This window comes from Vollenhovia emeryi, unplaced genomic scaffold (genome assembly GCF_000949405.1).
Source record: "Vollenhovia emeryi isolate VEMERY1.0 unplaced genomic scaffold, V.emery_V1.0 DF939159.1, whole genome shotgun sequence".
Taxonomy (NCBI): Eukaryota; Metazoa; Arthropoda; class Insecta; order Hymenoptera; family Formicidae; genus Vollenhovia; species Vollenhovia emeryi.
The window spans coordinates 1,262,762-1,273,911 of NW_011967207.1; the positions used below are offsets into that span (position 1 = coordinate 1,262,762).

The 11,150-nt window shown below is 40.9% G+C and overlaps 2 protein-coding genes across 2 annotated transcripts in view; one reads left to right on the forward strand and one right to left on the reverse strand.

The window, feature by feature from the left end:
- LOC105564868 (protein FAM13A) overlaps positions 1–7,261 on the forward strand; it is a 41,196-nt gene extending 33,935 nt beyond the window's left edge. The window contains exons 6-11 of the mRNA XM_012017604.1: positions 910–1,051; positions 1,430–1,663; positions 2,027–2,236; positions 2,478–3,128; positions 3,225–3,472; positions 3,679–7,261. Of these exons, the coding sequence (XP_011872994.1) occupies positions 910–1,051; positions 1,430–1,663; positions 2,027–2,236; positions 2,478–3,128; positions 3,225–3,472; positions 3,679–3,892 (1,699 nt within the window). The 3' untranslated portion in view covers positions 3,893–7,261. The remainder of the gene's footprint in view (positions 1–909; positions 1,052–1,429; positions 1,664–2,026; positions 2,237–2,477; positions 3,129–3,224; positions 3,473–3,678) is intronic.
- On the reverse strand, positions 4,474–11,078 carry LOC105564867. Its single transcript, XM_012017603.1, has 9 exons — positions 10,711–11,078; positions 9,917–10,570; positions 9,499–9,814; positions 8,722–8,995; positions 8,204–8,650; positions 8,043–8,146; positions 7,844–7,976; positions 7,490–7,769; positions 4,474–7,408 (listed from the first exon to the last, which is right to left on the reverse strand). Exons 2-9 carry the CDS (start codon positions 10,251–10,253, stop codon positions 7,347–7,349), a joined length of 1,953 nt encoding a protein of 650 aa, XP_011872993.1. The 5' UTR covers positions 10,254–10,570; positions 10,711–11,078; the 3' UTR covers positions 4,474–7,346.
- Positions 11,079–11,150: the final 72 nt, after the last annotated feature.

Sequence of the window (11,150 nt, forward strand, 5' to 3'; positions counted from 1 at the left end):
TTCTGCCACTTTCTAGATTCTGATTAGTCAACGATTTTCTCTGTCTCGCCTTATGTAAATGACATAGAAATTGTGAGATAGAAAATCGTTGACCAATCAGAATTATTAGAAAGAGGCAGAAATTGGGATCACTTGTCTGCTTCACTTTGCCCATCTTCTTCAAGAAGACGGTAGATCTTTCAGTATAGTATAGAGTTCACCGTAGTGAGTAGTTGAGTTAGGCTGGATTCACACCTAGGCAGAAAAGCAGAAGCCAATCAGAACTCGCGGTGATAGTAAACAGCATACTCTGCTGACAGAAAGTAGAAACTTTCGACTATCAGCGAGAGTTCTGATTGAATTTCCGCTGTTCTGCTCTCTGCTTTTCTGCCAGGGTGTGAATCCAGCCTTAGAACCAGGAGCTTGTAATATGTTTACGGGTTAATACGAAAATTGTCGCGGTGCAAAGCTAAGTGTTCGTTTGTCAAGTGCGACTTGAATTTTTATGGATTCGCGGCGAATATCGCTCGCTTCCACTAGAGTCCTAAATAATCAGAGAAGCGCAATCGTTATCCTCTTCATGCTTCTCATGGTCGCCATGTTGGGCCCGCAGTTGAAATAATACAGGTTCTGGTACGATATAACTCGAAACCACGCAATATGTATACCTAAGATGTATCAAAAATGTCTCAGGGATATCTAAAATGTGTCTTCTCTTAGAAAATAACATTACAAACATACCTTCTTATTTACGGTACGCTTAGTTTGCACATAGGATTCACTACGGGCTCAACATGGCGGTCAGCAAGCGAGACATCGATTGCGCTTCTCTGATTATTTAGGACTTAGAGCATCCACCAGCATCGCGTATTACAGCTGAGCTAGAAAAAAGAATTGTACGTGCAATGCGACCGACTGTGTGTCTTTCAGGAGTAACAGCGAGGAACGCGTTCTCGACAGTCCCACTGACGTCGCAGATACGATCAGGCGCGTGAGCAGCCACGAAGACTTCAATAGCCAGGAACATTTGCACATTTTATCGCAACTCGGCCAAGACATGGGTCACGGTGTGGTGAGTATAAATAGATAATACATATGTGTACGGCAATGTGATGCTCGACCCGCAAAATGTGACATTTTTATAATTTTACTAAATACACTTTACGTATAATATTGTATAATTCCGGAAACATTTTCATCAAGCTAATTGCCTGTTAACAAACGTTCTTTCATCTCAAACGTATTAAAAGTCCAATTGTTGCGTAATATTTACTTAATTTATTATATCATATTACTTATTTCATTTTATTAAAATTAATACATTTTTCTCGTATTAAAATACAATACATTTTTTAATATGTAATAAGTTAATTTTTTAAGAGAATTAAAAATTAATCTTATCGTAAACGCGAAACGTGAGTCTGATTGCTGTTCGATTTGTGATTTGCAGAGATGTGGCGGATTGCCGTTCCACGAGAGAACCAACGTTTCGCCGGTGTCGAAAAAATCGTCGTCGGTGCCGTCGCCATGCGAGGTGGTTGTGGCGACTGAAAAATATGATTGCGACGCCGAGAGGTTGAGAAACAGCGAACGCTTCAGCAGAAGCATCACCCCGAGAGGCAGGAGACAAGCGCGTAGGAGAAGAGTGCACAGAGTCCCGGATACTGATCAGAGTTCCAGCAAGGTAAATAAAAAGTCTCTCGATTTCACCACAAAAGTGGCAAATGTTTAATTAATCTATACGAGTCACGTATATAATATCTGTGCGTGTTAAAAGTTCATTTCTATTAAAATTTCATTCCAGTAAAATCAATTCCAATATTCCATAAAAATTGCATTCTGAAAATTGACATAATTAAATTTCTAAGTGTATGTGAAATTTGCCAACCATGTACAATATGTGACATTCTTAATGGCAATAGAATTTTATATAGGTACATATATTAAAGCGACAAAATATTGCGACACTCGCAATAGTTAATGACGTTAATGTGTCGCATATGACGAATTATATTTCATAAGAAATAAAAAGCTGTGCTTTCTTTAGGAAAACGAAGAGGAGCCTGAAAATATGTACATCTCCAACGTATCACCGAATCCTGGCAGTCATAATGGCTCGCCAGCTCAAAGCTTTCTGGAGATGTTGAGCAGCGGACCGAGCAGATCACCTTCGCCAGCTCGACCGCCCACCATCGATCACGAGGACGTGAATAATCCCAGTTTGACCAATTGGGGCTTTCAACACTTGGAAGGAAATGTAAATATCTGGATCAATTAAAAAATTAGAATCACATACAATTTTTTAATTATGTTGCACAAAAGTAAATAATTAAATGTAAATTCAACTCAAAGATTAAGAATAATGTGCATAGAGATATGCAAAAAATTGAACGTATTAACAAAATAAAAATCTTTATCAAAAAATAAATTAACATTCGAATAACATTTGAATTTTTCTTTACGTGTATCGATTATACGTGTCCAATGGATTTTAACAGGAAGAAGCAGTGGACGCTCGTGTGGAAGCTATGCTCTCGCCGAGGAACTCGCTGTTGCTACCTAGGAGATTTTACTCCGAGGAGGAGATACAGCCGAGTACGCTTAGCTCATCGGAAATGGGATTGAAGAACCTTGCAAAGCACATTAACGGCCTGAAGAAGAAGATCAAGAAGTACGAGGACGAATTTGAGGAAAACTTCGGCTATCGACCGAGTCACTCTGACAAAATGAGCAATCGCGACATCAAACGGCTGTGCACGGAGCTCAATAAGTTGCGAAAGGAACATAAATTACTGAAGGAGGATCCGATAGGTGCGCTTCTGGCCAACGCCAACAATCGGCTAAACACCACCAGCAGCCCCATAAATAACAACAACGGTCACGAAAAATCCCGTGCGACGTCCATGGAAGAGGTGGTCAAGGAGGCTGAGAAGAAACTCAACGAGAAGCGCATCAAATATAACCGGCCCGACAACATGGAGGAGCTCAATTACGATCAGTTGTTGGACGAGAAGACGGCCGTGCAAAAGGCATTGCTTCACATCGAGAATACTTTTGGCAGACCAGTCTCTAAGGAAGACAGAACGGTCGTGCGACCGTTGTATGATCGGTACAGAACTTTAAAGAGATTGCTCATCAGAGCGGGCGCGGTAAGAACGATTGATTGGTATCAACTATGATTCTTTCCTTGGAATCAATTTTCAAAGAGAAATGGCAATATATTATTGTCACATTGTACATTACAGAGTAAGAACAAGGACAGCGTTTCGGAACTGGCCACGATTTTAGAACATGAGACAATGGATTTTACGTCATCGAATCTACCGGGAAATCCCGTGGAGACTGACAGAAGAGCCAGCGAACCTGACATGTCACATCGAGGGATCTTGGACTGTATCGATCCCGTGGATCAATTACCAACCGACAGCGACAGTGGGCATAGCAGCAGTGAAGGTAGTCGCGGTGCCGGTGAAAGTCTTCACGCTCTTCCCCAGTAAGTTTGAATTAAGATTAAATTTTGAGAAAGTGTTACATATTCCTTATTTTTACCTTACTATTTACCTTTCTATTAACTTTAATTATATTTAATTAATTTTATAGAAGATAGAAACTATTACTACTAAAAATAGAATAAGTCCAATAGAAACGATTATATTTGTCGACGATTCTTATTGAACGAGTCATCTCTTCTTTTTGTAGAGAAGAATTACTGATACAACAACGTGCCACTCGAGAGGAGAAGAAACGACTTCGTAGGGCATTGAAGGAATTAGAAGCGCAGTTCGAAGCCCGAGCTGGTCGTCGTATGCAACGTGAGGATCGCGGACCGCAAGTCACCACCGTGTACGAATCCTACAAGCAGGCAAAAGCGAAACTGAGACTGATTGATGCCCTCATAGCTAAGAAGGCTTGACGTAGTATTTAATTCGCGAGTACTGATGCGAGACAACATTGTTGAAAACTTTTAAGCGACCTTTGAACGTCTGTAAGAGGATACAGTTGTCGCACTACGCAGCCATATTCATCGCCATCTGCAATTCCTGCATCGTACGGCGATGATTAAAAAGGCCTGAAAAAGCAATATCTGCTGAAGTGAAGAACACAACTGTAACGTAACGAGAATCTATCTAGAATCAAAAAAATTTCGAGAACAAAAACGTGAAAGTGGATAATATTTGTGAAAGATTTACTTCGCCTTCGTAAGATCGTGCATACCGTATATTCCCTTATACGGTTTCTTTTCGATAGCAGATTCCGTTCGCGTTACAACGCTGGGGAAATGATACCGAATGTTTTCAATGCTAGCGTATCTTTTTTACAGCATCCTTTTCGGTCAACATAATCGATATGTTAAAAGTACGCATAAATGAACAACATATAGCAATAGTATGTCTACAGAATAAAATCATAATATCGTGGTAGTACATTTGAACTCTTTAAAAGCGCTAATAATTCTACATAAAATGGTTATTACGATGTGATGTATCGTAATTGTTCGATGAAATAATCGCGTATCTTGTTCACTTTATATTTAACGTGTTCGTTTGCAATGGAAGATTTCCATTTGATTGTCCTCCATTCATTTCATCGTGTATGCAGCATTAGGGTACATTTTTGCCGTTAACGAGAAACTGGATGCTTATTTTGATATATTTACAGTTTATGAAATTGATCAGTTACGAATATATAAAAATGTACTTATATTTTATATATTTATATATATATATTTGTTGCAAAGATTGCTAAACTCTTGTTTGTATTTAAAGTGTCAAGTTTTATAGCGATTAACGCAAGAACAGATATTGAACAAACAAGGATGTGTCATTTTAAATCGTTAAGGCAACTTGAGATCTATCCAATATAAACGACGTGTATCGTACGATTGCGAGAAACGTGTCAGGCAGAGCACATTTATTTCAAAGTCAAATATAATTTTATTTTTGTAACATTTACATCTCGAGAAGAATAGGAACCATTTAATATTCTTTCATTATCGGGAGGAGTTTTTGTTTAGTTTTGTTGATTGTGAAGCCGGTTGAATTTTTCTCACTGATGATAATTATTGTAATCGATAAGACTTAAAAGAGAAAAGATAGAGATAAAAGCAGGTGTCCATACAATGATTAACGTTTATTATGGACACGATATTTATTTTATCATCTTACGCGGTAATTGCTGAAGTCTAATGATGAAAGAGTAAAGAACGAATCTGTGGGGTTACTCGTAACGTAAGTACCTTGTAAGAGATATCACATGTTGTAATATTGTAGAGTACTATAAAATGTTACGATCTTAATAACGTATTAAAAGAGAAAGAGAGAAAAAGAATATTCACTAAGAGAAGCTCGTTGATTTTTGCGTTTATATTTTTGTACAAGTACGATTTTAAGGCCATTCGCAATGTATACACACACAACCGACTAGGGACTACTATCGTAAAAACGCCTTAAAATTCCACTTGGATCGATTTTTTCACTTAGAATCTCGAGAATCAAGGGTGCTAATGGCTTGAGTTCTACCGCATGCCGACTAACACGAAAGAAATGCTTTGCGAATCTCACTGTTGAGTTACATCGCGCCGAAGGGGGTTTTTTTTCTCATTTTACCACGACACAGCGACGAAGTCAGCCATCATTTCAGAATCGAAAGTTCTTAATATGTAATCGAGACACAAAAGCCGCGGTGGTTATAATTCTTCTGGTATCAAGAAAAACGAAGATCGGCGTGAAAACTCGCTGATCCCGCAGGATAAAATTAACGAAAATAATCATATATCGATGGCAGCGAAGCGAACACATAAATGCGAAATGCGTATTCGTTCTAATTAACAAAAATCGGTAAGAAAAAAAAAGAAGGAAAGATCAAGACAATTTTTTAGACCAAAGCATTTTTTAGTCTGTGATATAATGAGAGATATATTTGCGTTAAGATGGGAGAGTGTGTGTGTGGAGTACTCGGTTCCGTTTCTGTTTTCTTCTTTTCGTGAAAACAATTTTGTAGAAGAGCAGGCTAAAGGGAGATGATTTTTCCGCCGATGATTTCTTTGCAGGAGGTGATTGAAATCGGCGATATCTTTCTTCAAAAGATCCTACAGCGACGACGATAGCATTAATAAAGCAGAGTCCTTTTTCGAAAGAACGGTTGGAGACAGAGATTACGAGAAAATGGATTTTTTCGTAGGCCAGTGATCGAAACGAATATGAAAATAAATATTAAATATTCAGCAAGGATGCATCACTTTGCTAATTGGTCGATCCATGAAATTAATTAGTCTCTTATCCGCTGCCGTTTAATTACTTCTTCGTCATTTGATACGTAGCGACTAAAAATGTGCGACAGTAGGAGCACTTTATCGCCGCGATAAGATCGTTCTCCGCGCTCGCCGCGGGATTCTTGTCCTCCATCCGTACTGCCAAAAGGACTGCGCTGTACACGAGAGAAAATTAATTTTTGTATTCGATTGTGCCCACAGGAGTGTTTTTATTTCTCGCGGGTGCACTTAAGCCGCGCCCCTCCACTAGTAAAAAAGAGAGAGAGCAAATTAGTATTATCGTAGATATAAGATAACATTTTATATTAACGTTAACTAAGATACATTTTGTAGTGGATAGTACCTTTAACGCATAAGGATAGATCGCGTGATTCTGTGTAGACGCTTTGAAAGGAAAGGAGAGAAAGAGAGAGAGAGAGAGAGAGAGAGAGAGAAAATGCAAGAATACTTTAAAAAAGAAGACAGAATATAGAGGGAAGCGAAGAAAAGAGAACATTTTATTTAGCAAAGCTAAGAGACATGCTAGATCGTGACTCCTTTAATTAGTACTTCAAAAAAAAAGAAAAACGCTAGATATTCCGTGCAAATCACATGATCTACGAACATATCTAGAGAGATTAGAATCTTACGACAGATGGAAAGAATCGAAAAAAGTGCAAAAAAAGAAATCAGTAGCGTAACGATCAATTTCTCTTGGATATCGTAACTGCAACTGACGATTACAACCGACCGTGAGAGTCGCGACGACGAGAAATCCGTATCTAGCTGGAGTCCTAAGAAAACCATCTTCGGCGTTTATACACACATGTTGATTCTGTATATACATATATATAAATATATTATATGTATAGAGGCACACAACAAACAAACACACACACACACACACACAGAAGACGAAGAGCTGCGTATACAGAATTACATACAACCCATTCACGCATGCGAACGAATAATACACATTATTATGGGGTAGCAGGCAGAATCGAATAAAATGGAAATATGATCTGCTGGAAACGTTCGTTTTCTTTTTTATTGCCCCTAAAGAAGAAAGGAAGCGAAGAAACACCTCCCCCGTTAAATTGTTCCCGTTAAATGCGTGTCATTCACACCACCGAGCGGAAGGAGAGATTGACTGGTGCCAGCCTTTTCCCCCGCGATTTCCTGAAATTCCACTGCATCAATGTGTATAGGCGGCTTTGATAAAAATAACTCGAATTTTATTTCATTTTCTTGTTTTTTTACCGTGACTCGACTCTACGACATTATACGACACGAGCTGCTTATGAAAAGTCTGAATCTGCCGCAATAACGCAGCCAGCTGCATAGAAGCGGGCGGTTCTCGCGTCGCATTGTAAACTCCTCTTCGATCGACGATCTGCGCCGGATTCATCGTATGGGACTTTCCAGGTACAATCGACAAGGGGAAGGGATCCTTGAAGGCCCCCTTGACCGACTCGGTCGCGACGCATACCAGACTGTTTCTTTCGTGCAGCATTTTCATTTGCCGCTTCAGCGTCATTACCTGTTTTCGCAGTGTCATTGAGAACAATGTGTGCATGACAGCGGAATACGTTGCATATCAATAACGACACTCACTTCTTTGTAGAGACCGACGACGGCGTTGATTTCTTCTTCCTTGGCATTGAGCTCCTTTTCCAAAGCGGACAATTCCTTCGCCAAGGACGTATCGTTGGACCTGTCCACCTCCGACTGCAGTCTCTCGTATTTTCTGTAAAGAACATAGCCGGCAGCTCGCTTACCAAACTTTTAATTTTAACGACGCCAGCACACTCACGTGTTCATCTCTTCGAATTGATTGTGAAGATTGATCAGAACGTCGCGCATCTCCTTAGAATTGTGCGAGTCGGGAATACGTATTTTGTGATCGCCGATGTTACCCTGCGGTATCAACACGTCATTATACGCTTTAACGCCAACCGCTAGAATGCGATTTACCTTTAACGATGCCCTCGAAATTCCTTTCTGATCTTCGGAACTCGCCAGCGTGTTGCTCTTGCTTATAACGGAAGAGGACCGCGCTTTAGTCCGACGATCGCAGAAATCACCTTTCTCTTTACGAGGCTGTTTAGAAACGTTACTAACATTATTCTCTTTTTCAGAAGTCATTTCTGCATCGCCGGACATCTTCGGCGCGCAGCTGCCTTGCGTCTTTCCCACGTGTTGCAAGTTAAACGCGGACAATCTTCTGTCACGGTCCAGGTTCTCCCCGCTGATAAACGTCCCAGTCGTTTGCGGGCTCACGTTGAGAAGCGATCCCTCGTAATGACCGTTCATCTGGTCCAGAAGAATCGACACTGGTCTCATCCCCCGGCTGACTTTGCGGATCAATGACGGGGTGACGTCGCTCGCGATCGGCTGCCTCGTCTTTATCACGCTCAATACCTGCGTTGCAAAGAACGTTTTGCTTTCTCCCTAGATCAACTGCTCTTCCCGAAGAAGCTCCGTCGGCTCACTTGTTGTATATTTAATCCGAGGTTGTGACTCGGGGTCACCGAGGTCCCCACCACGAACGGGATGTTCCGAAAGCTGAACCTGCTGAAGTACGATCTGCCCGAGCGTTTTAATTTCGACGCCAAAGTCGGCATCTCATAGCTGGGCATGAACATCGGATCGTCATGCCTGTTGAAAGCGCGCTCGCACTGTCGCGTCTCAGCCCGCGCCGACGAACCAAGATCGCTGAATTGCTTCTCCAGCTTGTCTTGTTCCTGTGCAACCTCGGGCGTCGCTCTACGAGAAAAGAAGTTCGCTAGCAGTAAGGCTGTGGCAGGGAACGATCCGTAAACGCTTAAGACTGTCTTAGTCGTAGACGTTAGTCGTGAAAGGCTATTGTATACGACTTACGTTTTTCTCTGCCTCGCCTTACGTCTACAACTAAGACAGTCTTAAACGTTTACAGATTTTCTCTGCCATCAGCTTAATAATGATAGACATCCCTACTTAAAATAATAGATAGAATACGATCAGATTACATTAGATTACATGCAGTTTCAACGTAAATTAATAAGACTCTTATTTATGTACATTGAAATTGCATGTAATGTAATCTGATCATATTGTATATAATATTTTAAACAGGGATTCGATGGTAATAGTTAATGATAATAATAGTAACGTCAATGTGAAATAAGATGATTATGTTCATCGATTATCAAGAAGCATTACAACAACGTAACGGTAATTAATATTAATGATTACTAAATTACTAAAGTATTATAATTAGAGGTAATTACCCCGGGTTATTTTTACAGTTTAATGCCTGAAGACACTGAGCTTGTTCATTTTTGTTATTGTAGGATTGATCTTCGCGATTAACACGTTCGGAGCACCTGTCTCTCGGACTCGGCACCGCTGCCTCTCGGTTCCTCCTATCAACGGCCTCAGGAAGATGCGGTTTTTCTTCATACTTGACGCCACTGACTTTAGAGTGCTTACTCGACACCCCGGAATTGCTGTCCTTCACTCTAGTATTGTGAAAAATTTCCACAACGTCATTAAATTTCTTCGGCTGCTTTGGGGGATTGAATTGTCGTTGCGCAACACCATTGCCTGCGACAAAAATTATCACTGAACAACGATCCATTGATAGCGGCACGATATAACTGTACATATGAAGAGCTGGATTGTAAAGTCGCAAAATCGACTTTCCACCTTTGTGCCGGCGTCTCTTCGCTTCTTTTCTGCCAACGAAACCCGTGTCTTTGGTGGTAACCGTGCTCTTGGAAACCGAACTCCGTAACTTGGCCTTTCTCTTCCGCGTTTTAGATACCGCGTTATCCGTCCTGTACACGGAGTTTATCTCGCTTCTCCCCGTCCTTGAGCTACTTTTCATCACTCTTCTGGCTTTTGCGACATTCGGCGTATCCCCGAATAAATTAAATCCCGGATCAACTATACCGTCGATATCTTCATCGCTTCTTCTCGCGCAGTGCGGCTTTACGCGGGGATAAACCTCGTCCGCTTGCGTCGTCAGCTTCTCGGAGGACATACTCGACGGGAAGTAATAACTTTTATATTCTCTATCCGCCTATTTGTTACGGAGCTCGTAAGTACGAGAATACGTACATGAAAAAGTAAAACGTATAATCTCGCGTACGCCTACTTCCGTGTTCTCGTCCTGAGTCGGCATGGTCGTTATCGAACGAGGAAATTTCTTATCCAATCGAGACCTCGGTGTAATCGTAACATTCAGTAGTCCTCTCTGCCGTCCCTGTATCAGACTCTCGGACCTCTCGACAATATCATTGTCGTCGATGCTTCTTCTGGGCGAAAACCGAGTAGACTTCGGGCTCAAATTGAAAGTGTCTACGGGAACATGGATATTTAAACGTGCCGACTTATCCCAGTGAGAAATGATTCGTGGAAATGTCGATACGACATCGTTTCGACATCGACCGACGAGTCATTTCTCGCTGGGATTTTTAATCGCGAACGAATTGTCTTACCAAAACTTTTTTCAGCCTTCAGTCCAACACTACGATTTCCCCGAGGGACATTACAGTTTGCAGTTTCGGTGCCTGCAATTTCGCTGATACAATCACTATGCTCGATCGGAGATTTCGAGCCTGGATTTTGAAATGACGATATCGCTGGCGAAATGTCGGACGTTTCTTTACTGCCCTTTATCTCCGTTTGGACGTTCCGGTAAACACCCATAATGTAATTTAATTCCGACTTTAACGTAAAGCACTTTGTCTCTGCCTTGTCCAATTCCTGTCCGATCCCTAAGTGAAGTTAGTGGCTGGCATTATTCAAATTGTTTCTTATTTTAGACGCTTTCGAAAATTCTGTAGTTTGGAAGAAAAGTTTGAAACTAATTCCGACATTGGCGTATAACGGAAAATACGTAACGCAAATATAAATGAGAAAATATGGTTTTTCTAAG

Coding starts and splice junctions, on each gene's coding strand:
- LOC105564867 (XM_012017603.1), bottom strand. CDS start 10,253: ATGTCCTCCGAGAAGCTGACGACGCAAGCGGACGAGGTTTATCCCCGC. Junction 8,651..8,721: donor TCGGATTAAATATACAACAA/GTGAGCCGACGG, acceptor TTTGCAACGCAG/GTATTGAGCGTGATAAAGAC. Junction 8,147..8,203: donor TTTCGAGGGCATCGTTAAAG/GTAAATCGCATT, acceptor TTGATACCGCAG/GGTAACATCGGCGATCACAA.